This window comes from Limanda limanda, chromosome 13 (genome assembly GCF_963576545.1).
Source record: "Limanda limanda chromosome 13, fLimLim1.1, whole genome shotgun sequence".
NCBI lineage: Eukaryota > Metazoa > Chordata > Actinopteri > Pleuronectiformes > Pleuronectidae > Limanda > Limanda limanda.
In genome coordinates, this window is record NC_083648.1 from 741,950 (window position 1) to 759,672 (window position 17,723).

Here is a 17,723-nt window from a genome sequence, read left to right on the forward strand (position 1 = left end):
AGAGGACGTGCAGAGGAGGTGGAGAGGAGGTGCAGAGGAAACCAGGTGAAGAGGAGGTGCAGAGGAGGTGAGGAGGAGGTGCAGAGGAAACCAGGTGGTGAAGAGGAGTTGCAGAGGAGGTGAGGAGGAGGTGGAGAGGAGGTGGAGAGGAGGTGCAGAGGAGGAGGTGGAGCTCAGGAACTCATCAGAGGAAGTTCAGTTTAAATGATTTATAAATGATCTTTAAGTTTGTTTTTCATTTCAATTCGAACGTTTTGAGATTCTCGTTAATTCAGTGTTTGTCACAGGCGCCGGCCGCCAGCAGGGGGCGCCACCGGACTGGTGTCTAACTACAGAGCCGTTTTACTTGTGTTGGAAGATGTGACCCTTGACCCTTGGCCTCGAACCCCGGAATCAGTGAGATCAGAATCATCTGATGTGTGATATGATGATAATAAGCTCTGTGGCCCCGAAGAGTTCATCTTATCTAAAAACGATCAGGAACCTGAAGTGTCAAACTGTTCCAGAGTTCATCGTTTATTATTCGTTGATTGAAACTGTGCAAATATGTTTATTTGTCTTTACTCTTTAAGAGTTTGACCTTTAAAAATCCTCAATTCAGCTCCAGTTTATTAGATTTCCATGAAAACAAAGATTGAATCTCAGCAGTTTAAAGTTCATGTTTTGTTGTAAGTTCTGTATTTTCTTTTCCTGTTGATTTTTAATCGATTTTAACGTCTTTGCATTTTAAAAATAAACTTAATTTACATCCAGGTTTTTTTGCATTTTTAATTTTGTCCATTTCTGCCAATGTGATTATTAAACAGTCATAAACATGTTTTGTGGTAGAAAGTGATTCTCGGCTCCTCTCGTGTCCCCTTGTGTCCCCTCGGGTCCCCTTGGCCCCTCTCGTGTCCCCTCGGGTCCCCTCGGCCCCTCTCGTGTCCCCTTGGCCTCTCTCAGGTCCTCTCGGGTCCCCTCGGCCCCTCTCGTGTCCCCTCGGCCTCTCTCGGGTCCCCTCGGCCTCTCTCGGGTCCCCTCGGGTCCCCTCGGCCCCTCTGGTGTCCCCTCGGCCTCTCTCGTGTTCCCTCGTGTCCCCTCGGCCCCTCTCGGGTCCTCTCAGGTCCCCTCGTGTCCCCTCGTGTCCCCTCGGCCTCTCTCGGGTCCCCTCGGCTCCTCTCGGGTCCCCTCGGCCCCCCTCGTGTCCCCTCGGCCTCTCTCGGGTCCCCTCGGGTCCCCTCGGCCCCTCTCGTGTCCCCTCGGCCTCTCTCGTGTCCTCTCGGGTCCCCTTGGGTCCCCTCGTGTCCCCTCGGCCTCTCTCGGGTCCCCTCAGGTCCCCTCGGCCTCTCTCGGGTCCCCTCGGCCTCTCTCGGGTCCCCTCGGGTCCCCTCTCGTGTCCCCTCGGCTCCTCTCGGTCCCCTCGACCTCTCTCGGGTCCCCTCGGCCCCTCTCGTGTCCCCTCGGCTCCTCTCGGGTCCTCTCGGCCTCTCTCGTGTCCTCTCGTGTCCCCTCGGCTCCTCTCGGTCCCCTCGACCTCTCTCGGGTCCCCTCGGCCCCTCTCGTGTCCCCTCGGCTCCTCTCGGGTCCTCTCGGCCTCTCTCGTGTCCTCTCGGGTCCCCTTGGGTCCCCTCGTGTCCCCTCGGCCTCTCTCGGGTCCCCTCGGGTCCCCTCGGCCTCTCTCGTGTCCCCTCGGCCCCTCTCGTGTCCCCTCGGCCTCTCTCAGGTCCTCTCGTGTCCCCTCGGCCCCTCTCGTGTCCCCTCGGCCTCTCTCAGGTCCTCTCGTGTCCCCTCGGGTCCTCTCAGGTCCCCTCGTGTCCCCTCGTGTCCCCTCGGCCTCTCTCGGGTCCCCTCGTGTCCCCTCGTGTCCCCTCGTGTCCCCTCGTGTCCCCTCGGCCTCTCTCGGGTCCCCTCGTGTCCCCTCGGGTCCCCTCGGCCTCTCTCGGGTCCTCTCGTGTCCCCTCGGGTCCCATCGGGTCCCCCCGCCCCCCGCTCCCCCCGCCCCTCTCCCTCTCGGCCCTCCCTTGCTGCGCCTGCGCAGTAGCGCAGGGCGCAGTCTCTTCCTGTGCTCTCGGTGAATGGCGGCGGACACAAAGAGCTGAGGCCCGAGGACAGAGACTCACACACAGAGACCAGACCCGGGACCAGCAGAGACCAGACCCGGGACCAGCAGAGACCAGACCCGGGACCCGACAGAGACACGTCCCGGTCCTCAGCCCGCGAGTCGTCCGTCGCTGAACTTTGTGTGAAGTTGTGTGAAGTTGTGAGAGTTGTGTGAAGTTGTGAGAGTTGTGTGAAGCTCTCAGCGGAGCTCCGGAGCAGCAGCGACATGCCTCCCAGCTGGACCCGGGCCCTGGTGCTCCTCGGCTGGGTGCTGGTCTGTGTCCGAGCCGCGATGGACGAGTGCTCGGACGAGCGGGGGGGGCCGACCCGCTGCATGCCCGAGTTCGTCAACGCGGCGTTCAACGTCACCGTGGCTGCGACCAACACCTGCGGGTCCCCCCCCGAGGAGTACTGCGTGCAGACCGGGGCCACCGGGGTCACCAAGTCCTGCCACATCTGCGACCACCAGGACCCCCGGAACCGGCACACCGCCGCCGACCTGACGGACTACAACACCCAGCAGGACACCACCTGGTGGCAGAGCCAGACCATGCTGGCCGGGATCCAGTACCCGAGCGCCATCAACCTCACGCTGCACCTGGGTGAGTGGGGACACCGGGGACACTGGGGACACCACACACATCCACTGGTTCACCGGGGACACTGGGGACACCTGGCACACCACACACCGACACTGGGGACACCACACACATCCACTGGTTCACCGGGGACACTGGGGACACCACACACGTCCACCGGGGACACTGGGGACACCACATCCACTGGTTCACCGGGGACACTGGGGACACCGGGGACACCACACAGCTCCACCGGGACCCGTCCAGGACCCAGCTCTGGGTCGAGGAGTTTCCTCAAAGCTGCTCATGAACCTGGTGTTAAACCTGTAGAACTGTGTGTGTGTGTGTGTGGTTGTGATCAGTGTGTGTGGTTGTGATCAGTGTGTGTGTGTGTGGTTGTGATCAGTGTGTGTGTGTGAACCTGGTTTTTCGGAATTCATCACAGCATCTGAACGTCTGTTAAACTGAGAAATGTCTCTCTCTCTCTACCTGTCTGTCTGTCTCTCTCTCTCTATTTGTCTCTCTCTCGCTCTCTACCTGTGTGTGTCTCTCTCTCTCTACCTGTCTGTCTCTCTCTACCTGTCTCTCTCTCTCTACCTGTCTCTCTCTCTCTCTACCTGTGTGTGTGTCTCTCTCTCTCTCTCTCTCTCTACCTGTCTCTCTCTCTCTCTACCTGTGTGTGTCTCTCTCTCTCTCTCTCTCTCTCTCTCTCTCTCTCTCTCTCTCTCTCTCTCTCTCTCTCTCTCTCTCTCTCTCTCTCTCTCTCTCTCTCTCTCTACCTGTCTCTCTCTCTCTCTCTCTCTCTCTCTACCTGTCTCTCTGTCTGTCTCGATGAGGGACAAGGTGTCTGTGTCTAGGTTCACTTTTCTAGACATTAGAGAAAATGTACAGAGGAATTGTTTTAAAATGAAAACGTGGTCGTGTGGTTGAATTCTTTCCTGAGCTTTCAGCTGCTCCTCAAGGCTGAAGCTCAGGAAGACTTCGGTTAGTTAACAGCTAGTTAACAGGTTAGTTAACAGGTTAGTAAACAGGTTAGTAAACAGGTTAGTAAACAGGTTAGTAAACAGGTTAGTTAACAGGTTAGTAAACAGGTTAGTTAACAGGTTAGTAAACAGGTTAGTAACCAGGTTAGTAAACAGGTTAGTAACCAGGTTAGTAAACAGGTTAGTAAACAGGTTAGTAACCAGGTTAGTAAACAGGTTAGTAAACAGGTTAGTAAACAGGTTAGTAAACAGGGTAGTAAACAGGTTAGTTGACAGGTTAGTAAACAGGTTAGTTAACAGGTTAGTTGACAGGTTAGTTAACAGGTTAGTAAACAGGTTAGTAAACAGGTTAGTAAACAGGTTAGTAAACAGGTTATTAACCAGGTTAGTAAACAGATCACCAGTTAACCTGCTGAAGATGGTTCGTGTGTCTGGTGCAGATCCAGAAAAAGTTGATGAGTTAGTGATTCTGGATCCAGTGATGATGTAGTGATTCTGGATCCAGTGCTGATGTAGTGATTCTGGATCCAGTGATGATGTAGTGATTCTGGATCCAGTGATGATGTAGTGATTCTGGATCCAGTGATGATGTAGTGATCTGGATCCAGTGATGATATAGTGATCTGGATCCAGTGCTGATGTAGTGATTCTGGATCCAGTGATGATGTAGTGATTCTGGATCCAGTGATGATGTAGTGATTCTGGATCCAGTGATGATGTAGTGATTCTGGATCCAGTGATGATATAGTGATCTGGATCCAGTGCTGATGTAGTGATTCTGGATCCAGTGCTGATGTAGTGATCTGGATCCAGTGATGATGTAGTGATCTGGATCCAGTGCTGGTGTAGTGATTCTGGATCCAGTGCTGATGTAGTACCTGGATCCAGTGCTGATGTAGTGATTCTGGATCCAGTGATGATGTAGTGATTCTGGATCCAGTGATGATGTAGTGATTCTGGATCCAGTGATGATGTAGTGATTCTGGATCCAGTGATGATGTAGTGATTCTGGATCCAGTGCTGATGTAGTGATCTGGATCCAGTGATGATGTAGTGATCTGGATCCAGTGCTGGTGTAGTGATTCTGGATCCAGTGCTGATGTAGTACCTGGATCCAGTGCTGATGTAGTGATTCTGGATCCAGTGATGATGTAGTGATTCTGGATCCAGTGATGATGTAGTGATTCTGGATCCAGTGCTGATGTAGTGATCTGGATCCAGTGCTGATGTAGTGATCTGGATCCAGTGCTGATGTAGTGATCTGGATCAAGTGCTGATGTAGTGATCTGGATCCAGTGCTGATGTAGTGATCTGGATCCAGTGATGATGTAGTGATCTGGATCCAGTGCTGATGTAGTGATCTGGATCCAGTGCTGATGTAGTGATCTGGATTCAGTGCTGATGTAGTGAGTGTGTCACTGAAGCTTTGAACTCTAGAGTTTAATCTCAGATAAGTGATCAGATGAGAATCCACCACAGTCTGGATCAGTAAGTGACGGGACAGTGAAGTGAGGACGCTGGTTGGACAGAGCTGGACAGGAGAGGACGTCCCCCTGGACACCCAGCAGCCAATCAGAGCTCTTCTTCCTGTGGCTCCGACTCGGCCTTTTAAAAATACCTGTCTATTTCTGTTGGTAACCGTGGATTCCTGAGTGTTGAGTCACTGCTGCTGGAGCCTCAGGTGCTGCTTCTCTAATCTAATGCTCCTGATTACACACTGTGTTTTCACCCCCCCGGGCCATGCCCCCCCACCCTCTCTCTCTTTGTGCTGTTTGCTTGGTAATTAGAGCTCAGGCCTCGGTCTTTGTTCTACAAATCTCACGTGTGTAAAGACAAACTTCTCCTCTAACACAACTCCAGCTACACAACTCCAGCTACACAACATCCAGACCCGGCTGTCGTCAGCAGAGTTCCATCTTCTGAGTTTAAAAATCACCATGACTTTAAAAGAGAAAAGACCACTTGCGTTGGTTTTTTGTGTCCAGTGAACTTTGTAAAAAGCTTCAGCTGTTCTGATGTCATCTTGTAGGATTGTGGGTAATGTAGTTGTGTTGCATCATCGAGCTGTTTGTTCAAAGTGGAAGTTTCCCGTTGACATTTGTCTCTGTTTGGACAATTTGAAGTGTTTTAGGTTTTTTCTGCCAAAACGATGTTTAACATCAGAGTCGTGGACAATTCAGAAAAACCAGAGATGTTAGTAAAGAGAAGAAGACTCTTCATCACAGAGTCTTCATCACCGGAGTCTTCATCACCGGGTTTCACTGGGAAATCCACTCAGACACCAATAGATGATCAGAATCTATTTTATTCATCGTTTCAGTTTCAGCTGCACCAGAGATGTGATATTGTAAAAGTTGATCTTGAACCTAAACATTATGACGAGTTTTCAGACGTTCAGGATCAAAGTGTGAATCAGACAAAACAAATCAAACCGTTTCTAAACTTGATTCTTATCAACAGAAAACCAGCAGTGAAGTGAAGTGTGGAGTGTGGAACTCGTGCAGTAACTTCTGTCAAAAGATGTTGATTGAATTCAGGAATAGATCTTTAGCCACTGACGTCCTGGATGTGTAGGTTTAGCCGTGTTACAGGCGTGTTAAAGACGTGTTACAGGCGTGTGACCATGTGACACGTGTAGAAGACGTGTTCTCTCGTCGTTGAACCCGTGTGGTTTCGGCTCCGCCTCCATCTCAGGGAACAGGTTCAGTGTTGAGCTGCGATCTCGTCTCTTCTGTTTGAAGTGCTGCTGCGTGTCCGGACCTGAGAGTCGGGGGGGTGGGGACATGAAAAGACCCACAAAGAAGAAAACCTTCAGATGAACGGGGGGGGGGGGGTGGGGGGTTCTACCTTCTCTGTCTCACCTCGTCAAAGCCCAGGAGACAGACTGTGATTTGTGAATCTGGGCTCTACTGATACACTGTGATCTGGTGAGTGAACTGGAGAAGAACTCACAGGTCCTGATCCTGAAATCTGACGTCTAGAAAACTGATATTTCTGTGTGATTTGATGCAGATCAAATAAAAATCTGAATCTGGAGGTTTACAAAACATCCTCCAACGTCCTAAACACGGGAATCTGAGAAGGTTCCCATGATTCATTAGTGTGTGTGTGTGTGTGTGTGTGTGTGTCTGTGTGTGTGTGTCTGTGTGTGTGTGTGTGTGTCTGTGTGTGTCTCACATCAGCCGCTGCTCCAGCTGTGCAGCTCTGGTATCTCCACCCGTCCCAGGTTCCCACGCTGAGCTCATTCCTCAGATGCTAAACAATGAGTCCGCAGCAGCTGCCCCCCCCCCCCTCTCTCTGATTGGTATAATTTACAGCAGCTGGTCGGTCTAACGGAGAGCGAGCGTCAGCCCCCGGCCTGAGACACGGGCTTTTCCCACAATGCACTTCTCTCTCTCTGGCCTTGTTTTTCCACATATTTTCAAACCTGTAAAAGATGGCGGCTGAGAAAGGATGGCGTGGCGTGGCGATGGCGTGCGTGGTGATTTCCAGGTGGTGAAGTGAGCAGAGCAGCAGGTGGACGATGGAAACAGTCGTATCACATGTTGTCGTCTCAGATCTCACCCAGCTGGTTCCCTGAGGCCCCCGGGGGTCTCTGTGTATCTACCACAGCCCTCGGACCCTCGGACCCTCGTCACAGGAGAGGAGTTCATTCTTAAAAACGGGGGGGCAGTGTTTCTATGAAACGATCCATCATGGAGGCGGGTCAGGGACTCACAGACCAATCAGATGGTCCGATGCAGCACGGCTCATCAGTGACATCAGTCTCACTCAGACTGGACCTGATTGGCTTCTCTAAACAAAGATGGAGGTCAGTGATGGCGGTCGGGCCTGAGACAGGAAGCCGCTCCGCGAGCTCCAACCACGAGGCGTTCAGGGCGACCTTGACCTCGGAGCTTCCGGTCTGCAGGTCAAGGTCACGCACCTCGTCTGTTCCTCCAGTCGCACGAGAGGAGTGAGTCCAGTGAGTGTGACTCAGGATCCGTCCAAGTGTTTGTGTGTTTGTCATCGTTTCATTTTGTGTAAAAGACAAACGTGTTGTCGGTTCTATAATCACGTTTTGTGTGTGTGTGTGTGTGTGTGTGTGTGTGTGTGTGTGTGGGGAGGGGGGGGGGGTAGTAGTCTCTCCATTGAATGGAGAAATGAATGAAGCTTCATTTGGTTGCCATGGTAAAAGCTTGATGGTCTCACTAGCAGCATCAGCACCTTCAGGCGCAGTACTCCACAGTACTCCACAGTACTTTACAGTACTCTGCAGTACTCCACAGTACTTTACAGTACTCTGCAGTACTCCACAGTACTCCACAGTACTCCACAGTACTCCACAGTACTCCACAGTACTTTACAGTACTCTGCAGTACTCCACAGTACTCCACAGTACTCCACAGTACTCCACAGTACTCCACAGTACTTTACAGTACTCCACAGTACTCCACAGTACTCCACAGTACTCCTCCTCGTGATAGCTCCTCTTTCTTCCGTGAACGCAGCAGACGAGTTCTCACTCTGACTCTTTAATCTGAACTCATTCATAGATAAGAGCTTCATCACATGATCGTCTTTTTTTATTTACTTGAATTCTTTACAAAACATAAACTGTTGAAACCCCCCATGAGGGTCACTTGACCTTTGCCCCTCTTCCTGTGCCTGGCTCTTGAAACAGCTCAGCTCCGTCTCTAACCGGGGGAGGGGAGGGGAGGGGCGGAGCCTGGAGCACTGGGAACATACAGCGTTCCCATGTTTCCTTAAAAAACCTGGAAGTTTAAAGTCAAGCTTAACACACACACAGACACACACACACAGACACAGAGACACACACACACACACACACACGCACACACGTTAACACCCAGGTGAAGGTGCAGCTGCTGACACACACACAGACACACACAGGCTTTTCTCTTCCTGGTGTTTTCCTCACTCAACATTCCTGTCGCTGTGTTTTAATTAAAAGGCTCGTGGTGCGTTCAGGGTCACCGCTGCTCGTGGTGCGTTCAGGGTCACCGCTGCTCGTGGTGCGTTCAGGGTCACCGCTGCTCCCGTCTGCTTTAAATCACCTGAGCTTCATGAAAACTGAGAATAGATTAATCTGTGTTCATTAATGAGCCGGTTATAGATACAAAATAAACATGTGGTAAAACTTTGATTCACAACAGCAGTGAAAATAATAAACCTGAATATGAACTGAACATGTCACAGTTTTAAAAGGAGAGTGAGTGGGTGGAGCCTCAGTGAAGATGATGATCAGATAATTATGACCATTTGAGATTGTTTGATATAAAGAGAGTTTACGCTCCAGGAGAAACCTCCTCTGTATCGCTGGTGGTCGGATGACTTCCTGTGTGAGTCGTGCACGAGCGTGTTGTGTTGCCGCTGCGACTCGTTGTTTGTTTATTGCCCCCCCCCCCACCTGAGTGGAACCGGTGGCAGGCTGTTATTAAACCTCTTGTGTTCCCGCTGACATCTGGATCAAACCCCCGAGTGCAGCAGGATCCTGTGGAACATCACTGTTATTACAGCTTCAGCTCACGTTCCCCCGGACGCAGATGTGTCTGTGCTGCAGGCAGCGAACGCACATCACACAACACAACTCGTCAGCGAACGCACAACTCTGCTGCACTGCGTCTGCACATCACACGTCCCTCCTCGGTTTGAACCAGAACACACAGTGCGTCTGACGGATCCACTTTGAGTTTGAACTGGTTTGAAATGAATGAATGCTCAGCAGCTTCAGACCGAACCAGTCGAGCACGAACGATGATGTGCGATCAGCTGATGACACGCGAGGTCGGCCTGGAGCGCCGCCGGGGGTCAGCTGATCCACGTGATGACCTCGTCTCAACAGCTGCTGGGATTCACAATCAAGTTCAACAAGATTCAAACTGAAATAATCAAAGTTAATGTGGATTTAAAAAAATCATTTCTGACCCAATATATCAGAAATAAAAGAAGTTCACTCATGAGAACAAACTCATTTTGAATCCTGTGAACTTCATGATAGTACGATTAAATCCTCTTGCTTCGTCATGTGACTGTTGAGGTCACGTGACGGGGGGGGGGGGGGGCCTCAGCTGATCCACAGACTGTCTCTGATCTTTATCAAATCACCAGAGTCTGGATTAGATTGATTGTGTTATGATCCGCTGCAGCCAATCAGGACGAAGCTTTGTGTTTATTAAGAGTCGCTGCGGCGCCCAAAGTTTAATAAAAGAAACAAACTATGGAATTCTGGATTCATTGATAACAACTCAGAGGTCATGTGATCATGTTTACACCTGAGCTGAGAGCAGCAGACGTGTGATGGAGGAGGAGGAGCTTCCTGCTGGTCGTGTGATGGAGGAGGAGGAGGAGCTTCCTGCTGGTCGTGTGATGGAGGAGGAGGAGCTTCCTGCTGGTCGTGTGATGGAGGAGGAGGAGGAGCTTCCTGCTGGTCGTGTGATGGAGGAGGAGGAGGAGCTTCCTGCTGGTCGTCGCTCGGGTCTCCGTGTTGAAACGGGAGCTTTGTGGGCGGAGTCTCTTTGACTTGCTCGGTCTCTACTGGCGGTTCGGACACAGCTGATTGGCTGCGGAGCCTCTGACCTTCGACCCGGCTGTAAACTGACATGATGAAGTATTTCCACTTCTGTGGGAATCCACCGGGGGGGGTGGGAGGGGGTCCTGGTCTCAGACTCTGTGATTTTGTTTTGCCAGGAAGTGATTCATCGCCCCAGGGAGGGGGGGTGTGGGGGGGGTGGTGTTCTATTATTACAGACGGCGTGGAGTCTGTGAGCAGAGATGCATTACAGGGACAAGCAGATGCATGCAGGGTAATTTTAGCCTTGTTCTCGGGGGGGGGGGGGGTTCTCAAAGCACTGTGGGTAAACAGATAATTATGGCCGCCTGATTTACGTGACTCTGACTCCTTTGTTCCTCTGATCCACGCCTGCTACTCTTTATTATTAATAATAATAATCATACATTTTACTCGAGAAGAAAAGAAAGTTCCACTAAAGCCTCAGTGAAAAGCAGAATGTAACAGAAGCCCCACCCCTGACCCCGCCCCCGTCAGTGATGTCACCAGTTAGCCCTGACAGCTGACTGACCAACCCTTGTTGTGACATCACTGGTGGGTGTGGCTTAAAGTGAAACGTGCTAATTTAAGTTGTAACCAATAATACCTGTAAACGCGTCAAGATATTAAAGTTAAATTCAAAATGATTATTTTGCTACAAACATGAACAACACGAAGTTTCTGCTTCTGATGTTTGTTTTTCCAGTTTGTTATTATTTCTGATCCTCATTCCGACCTTTGGTTATTTGGACGTTTCTCGGCTGCGCTGGTTTCACTGGTCGTCTTCTGCAGATCCAGAAGCAGTTTCCTGGTTTCCTCTCTGAACTGAACGTGACCTTCTTCTTCTTCTTCTTCTTCTTCTTCTTCTTCTTCTTCTTCTTCTTCTTCTTCTTCTTCTTCTTCTTCTTCTTCTTCTTCTTCTTCTTCTTCTTCTTCTTCTTCTTCTTCGTCTGGTTTCTTGTCAGATGGCAAGTCGTCACGTGCTCATCTTTAAGTTACTGAATCAAACCTTTGATTAAAGACCTTGAACTTCACAGAAACGTATCTTCTGAGGATCTGAGGAGGTGCAGCTGACAATAAACCGACTGAAGAAGAAGAAGAATCAGATCCTTCAGATGATAGCAGCAGATACAGCAGAACGTCCTCAGACGCTCATTCACTGCTCAGGTTGTTTTTGTCTCCGAGACCCGAGGCCGGCGACTGATGTGGGTTCTTGTTTGAAGAAGATTCCAGATGTTTCCTCTGCTGTGGTTTCTCTGAGAGCAGCAGGCGACACAAACTGGTTTCAAAATGCAAACACACACAAGTGTGATGAAGCCTCAGAGGAAACCAGAGTGTGACGTTCATGAATCACACGTTTCAAACGTCTCTCAGCTCAAATATCAAAGTCACTCTGTTGTTTTCATGAGGATCAAAACCAGTTAGATTTGATATCTTCATAAATATCAAACCTTCAAACAACAGTTCACAACCTTTTTAAAGGATAATGATGTTTGTTAATGTTGAATATAGAACACACAACATCACAACACAAAGACACAACATGAACTCCTCAGTTGTGTTTACTAGCAGCAGCTCAGGAGTCATGTGACCGACACTGAAGCCGACAGTGTCACAAAGACCCCAGCAGCCAGGTGTGTGTGTGTGTGTGTGGGGGGGGCGGTTCAGCAGCTGTGTGAGTCTTTGTGGTAATGAGCTGTTGTGTTTGTTCCTGGCGTCCCGCTGTGGTCACACCTCCGAGGGTCTTCTTCTCTGGTGGTCCCGGAGAGGCTGCTGTGGTCGGGTGAGGGGGTTTTATCTGAGATTTAAGGTGGACTGCAGCTTAAGGAGGTATTTTATTTGTATAGCAACAAATCATTATAAACATTATCTGAAGGAACTTTACTCTGAAGGTCACGATCTTCACCCCAGCAGGATGTAGAATACACAAAACCAATCAGAACATCTGTGTGAAACCTAATCCAGTCTGCAGACGCTTATCAACACAAACAAATCAAACACACACTCACACACACACACACACACACACACACTCAAACACACACACACACACACACACACACACCCCGGGCCTCCAGTTTCCCTTCTTAATCTCCACTCGTCCAATCAGGAGCCTCGGCTGCGGCTGCTCTGTTTATCAAACACTGGAGAGATTAAGATGTTTAATATCCTGCGGCTGCGAGTCTGGTTTGTTTTAGATCAACGTTCAGTCTCTGCTGATAACTGTGAGCGAATCAAACGCACCTTCACATTCCTGAGGAGCAGGTTACTGATTAACACCACCCCCACCCGGGTGTCAGGGTTCTCTCAGGAGGGGGCGGAGTCCTATTTACACTGTAACCAGATTAACATTCACTTTGACCAGATTAAGAAATTAGCAACCACTGATTATAACCACTGTAACGGTTATTAGATTAATATTAATCTGGTTATAACACCAGATTATCAACCACTGTAACCAGATTTATAAAACTGTAACCAGATTAATATTAATCTAATAACCGTTTCAGTGGTTGTTAATCTGGTTACAGTGGTATACAGATGAACTTGTCCTGAAGTGATCTGAACACCTTCTCTCTGAGGCAGTGACCTCTGACCTCTGACCTCTGAGTGAGCGTCAGGCTCAGTGAACTGTTTCATGTTTCATCTTCAACTCTGCAGAACATTCCTCACATTCCTCCCTCTGCACCCCCCACCCCTCCACCCCCTCACCCCTTCATCCCTTCATCCCTTTGCAAAAAACAGTATCAAATTTGTTGAGCCTTATTTTTTTGCACCTGCTTGTTGACCTCTGACCTCTGCACCTGCTGGGAGACGAGCTCTGAGGCACCGTCGCTGCAGAATGGATCCTTCCTGTGTGTGTGTGTGTGTGTGTGTGTGTGTGTGTGTGTGTGTGTGTGTGTGTGTGTGTGTGTGTGTGTGTGTGTGTGTGTGTGTGTGTGTGTGTGTGTGTGTGTGTGTGTGTGTGTGTGTGTGTGTGTGTGTGTGTGTGTGTGTGTGCTCACTGTGACCTCTGACCCCCTCCTGCTCGTTACCTGTCTGTGTCCTCCCCGGGTGTGAACCAGGCTGAGGCTCCGCCCACATGTTCAGAAGTCAAAGCGGTCATTGTTCGCTCGTCCGGAGAAAAATGCGATGAGGTCATGGGATGATTTTAATTGGTTGACGCTGCGAGTGGGGGGGCATTCCTTCTAGATGTGCCCCCCCCCCCACCAACACCAACACATAACGAGTTGAACCCCCCCCCCCCCTCTCCTCCTCCTCCTCCTAACCCTCAGGCCGCCCCCCCGCTCCAGCCACTGGAAGAGGAGTCACAGGAATGCAGTGAGAAGCTGGAGGAGCCTCCTCTGATCAGAGAAGAACCACAGAGAGAAGAGGAGGAGGAGAGAAGAAGAGAGGAGAAGAGAGAAGAGAAGAGAAGAGAAGAGAAGAGAAGAGGGGAGAGGAGAGGAGAGGAGAGGAGAGGAGAGGAGAGGAGAGGAGAGGAGAGGAGAGGAGAGAGGAGGAGAGGAGAGAAGAGAAGAGAGGAGGAGAGAGGAGAGGAGAGAGGAGGAGAGGAGAGGAGAGAAGAGAGGAGAAGAGAAGAGAGGAGAGGAGAAGAGAGGAGAGGAGAGGAGAGGAGAGGAGAGGAGAGGAGAGGAGAGGAGAGGAGAGAGGAGAGGAGAGAAGAGAGGAGGAGAGAAGAGAGTAGAGGAGGAGGAGAGGAGAGGAGAGGAGGAGTGGAGGAGAGAAGAGAGAGGAGAGAAGAGAGAGGAGAGAGGAGGAGGAGAGGAGAAAAGAGGAGAGAAGAGGAGGAACAGCTTCTTCATTCAGACTGATGTGTTTCTGTCCATTAGAGACAAATCTCTCCTTTCACCTACTTCTGTTTGAGGCTCCTCCCACACATGTTAGGTTCTAACTCATCACTGTTGCCGTGGTTACGGACCTCTGGACTTCAGCTTCACACATGAAGCAGGAAGTGACCACAGCAGGAAGTGACCACAGCAGGAAGTGACCACAGCAGGAAGTGACCACAGCAGGAAGTGACCACAGGAACCGATCATCCTCATGATTCATTCTTATTCATCAGTAAAGATCGGTCCCTCTTCACAGTGGCTCGGCTTTAGAGACGTTGTTAAGGCTCCTTTATACTTCTCCGTCTTTTCTAAAACGGACATAGAAACGCCCCCCCGAGCGCATCGGAGAGCTTTTCGTGCACCTCTGATTTTTCTAACTGTCCGTGTTTATTTCGGAGACCCCACGGACAGGCCTTGGCTGTGATTGGTCCGCTAACGACATCATTTCCCTACGACGTTATTTCCGGACCTCAAACTTCCTGCTTCACATCAAACACGAACACAACTATGATTCTACGATTAATGTGACGTGTGTGTTAAGCCAGCGGAGTTGTCCGGCTGACGGTGGCTCGTTAGAGCACTGAGGGCATGTGTGCACGGTCACATACGGTTATAACGAGCTTTCAAAACGGCGCTAGCAGGCTAGGCTAGCGGGCTAGGCTAGCCACCATGCTAACTGCGGTGGTAACAGTTCAAGAACCCGCCGTCACGACTTTAATTCCACTTCTATCATGACACTGTTTCTATAATACCGTCAGGTTAGAAGCAAACACTGGATAGTAGTAGTTAGTGTCGGGAGTCCTGCTGACTGTGTGTGGAAGCTGGGGGGGAGCTAGCTAGCTCTGGTTAGCTTCTAGCTACATGTAGCCTCAAGCAGATTCAAGCTGTGGAATCAGCAACACAGTTCGGAAACAAGACCGGGGAACCGCTGCGCTAAGAAACGATTACATCAGCATCTTGACACGCTGGTTGTCACTTTATTTAGTTTCCATCGTAGCTACACTGTGTGTGAGGGAAGTGGGGGGGAGGTAAATAAACAGAGTGGACTTTTTCTGATTCGTCGTGAGGTAGGCTTCTCCAAGTTTGTCTTCCGTTGCGCCACCTAGTGTCCTGGGGGTGAATTGTTTTCACGGACAACTATAAATGACAAAGTGTCCGTCCGTTCGTCGGATACGGATACGTAGAAGCATAATGGAGCCTTTAGAGAGCGTGAGGTGTCCATGACTCCATCGTGGCCCCGCCCCCTCACGTCCCTGATTGGACGCGCTGGTCAGTGCGATGCTTGTTTCTTCTTGTTGGATGTGATCTGGTTTGAGGGGGCGGAGCCTGAGGTTTGTGCGAGCAGCTGCATCTTCACACTGAACATGAAGATGTCTCTCCGACAGGGTGAAGGACACGAGGCTCCTTGTCTCCTCTCAGCAGCTGTTTGTCTTCTCAGAGCTGAGTGTCCTCCTCCCACGTCCTGATCTGTCCTCCTCCCACGTCCTGATCTGTCCTCCTCCCACGTCCCGGTCTGTCCTCCTCCCACGTCCCGGTCTGTCCTCCTCCCACGTCCTGATCTGTCCTCCTCCCACGTCCCGGTCTGTCCTCCTCCCACGTCCCGGTCTGTCCTCCTCCCACGTCCTGATCTGTCCTCCTCCCACGTCCTGATCTGTCCTCCTCCCAGGTCCTGATCTGTCCTCCTCCCACGTCCCGGTCTGTCCTCCTCCCACGTCCCGGTCTGTCCTCCTCAAGGACGCGTTGTGTGTCTGTGTGAAGACACACATCTGCTGCTCTGACGTCCAAACGTCTTAATGAGGAGGAGTCACTGGAGAGAAGGTCAAAGGTCACATCCTCATACGCTCCGCCTGCAGGAGTGTAGGATCTGAATCTGATTCTCAGACTCCAGGTTCTCTCCCTGTTGTCCTAAAGGTCAGAGGTCACATGAGGATGTCCTTTAAAGGAGACATATTATGAAAGTTCCACTCCTGTAGTTCTTCTACATGTTAATGTGGGCGTGTCTACCGTCCCAAAACTCTGGAAAAAAACAACTCCCGCGATTAGTTGTGGTTCCTCTGAAACGATACGCTAGATGGCGTCGAATGGGAATACGACCAGAACACACGTCATAGTCTCGCTACACGGCCTTGGACCCCCCCCCTCATCATCTCACCGGCTCCGGGGAGAGAGAGAGAGAGAGAGAGAGAGAGCCCGGCTCCCCGGCTAGCGTTAGCTCGCACGCTAGCCAGCTAATCTGAGGAGGGCTGTTTTAAATGATCCTTGTGGTATTTCAGACATTTCATCAAGACCCCCAGGAACCAGATCAACTTGTGGTAACATGTTCTCCTGAAGGTCAGAGGTCACATGAGGAGGTCCCTCAGCTGAACTTTGCTCCTCACGGGTTCTGATGAAGTGTTTCTGCTCCTGGTCGTTTGTGTTGTGGATGAATCGTCCCGCATGTCGCTCTGTGATCAGACTCCAGCTCCTCCTCCTGCTTCAGGTTTCCTCCTGGAACCCAACGCGTCTCCACACGTTCCTGTAGCCCCCCCCCCACCCCCCCCCCGACCGCAGGAGGCCACAGGCAGGAGACTCACACACTGCTGTGTTTCCTCTGGTCCTGGTTCTACTGGACTCAGTCAGGGTCATGTGAACCAATGAGAAGTTCATAGATACAGAGGCTCAGAGTTGTGTTACCTCAGAGTTGTGTTACCACATAGTTGTGTTACCTCAGAGTTGTGTTACCTCAGAGTTGTGTTACCACAGAGTTGTGTTACCACAGAGTTGTTTTACCTCAGAGTTGTGTTACCTCAGAGTTGTGTTACCACAGAGTTGTGTTACCTCAGAGTTGTGTTACCTCAGAGTTGTGTTACCACAGAGTTGTGTTACCACAGAGTTGTGTTATCTCAGAGTTGTGTTACCACAGAGTTGTGTTATCTCAGAGTTGTGTTACCACAGAGTTGTGTTACCTCAGAGTTGTGTTACCACAGAGTTGTGTTACCACAGAGTTGTGTTACCTCAGAGTTGTGTTACCACAGAGTTGTGTTACCACAGAGTTGTGTTACCTCAGAGTTGTGTTACCACAGAGTTGTGTTACCACAGAGTTGTGTTACCTCAGAGTTGTGTTACCACAGAGTTGTGTTACCTCAGAGTTGTGTTACCACACAGTTGTGTTACCACAGAGTTGTGTTATCTCAGAGTTGTGTTACCTCAGAGTTGTGTTACCTTAGAGTTGTGTTACCACATAGTTGTGTTACCTCAGAGTTGTGTTACCTCAGAGTTGTGTTACCTCAGAGTTGTGTTACCTTAGAGTTGTGTTACCTCAGAGTTGTGTTACCACAGAGTTGTGTTACCACAGAGTTGTGTTACCTCAGAGTTGTGTTACCACATAGTTGTGTTACCTCAGAGTTGTGTTACCTCAGAGTTGTGTTACCTCAGAGTTGTGTTACCACAGAGTTGTGTTACCTCAGAGTTGTGTTACCTCAGAGTTGTGTTACCTCAGAGTTGTGTTACCACAGAGTTGTTTTACCTCAGAGTTGTGTTACCTCAGAGTTGTGTTACCACAGAGTTGTGTTACCACAGAGTTGTTTTACCACAGAGTTGTGTTACCACAGAGTTTGATCACAGACTTGTTTCTGGAAGAGAGCGTCTGCGTTGGTGTTTCTAAAGTTTCTGTTCAGACTCCAGAGGGTCCGGGTTCGTTAGAGCGGTTCACACAACTCCA

General features: G+C 50.4%; 1 protein-coding gene across 1 annotated transcript in view; it reads left to right on the plus strand.

Annotated features, from left to right (window-relative positions):
- The first annotated feature begins 2,052 nt into the window (after nt 1–2,052).
- lamc1 (laminin, gamma 1) overlaps nt 2,053–17,723 on the plus strand; it is a 44,213-nt gene continuing 28,542 nt past the window's right edge. Inside the window, exon 1 of the mRNA XM_061085169.1 lies at nt 2,053–2,681. Within this exon, the coding sequence (XP_060941152.1) occupies nt 2,306–2,681 (376 nt within the window). The 5' untranslated portion in view covers nt 2,053–2,305. The remainder of the gene's footprint in view (nt 2,682–17,723) is intronic.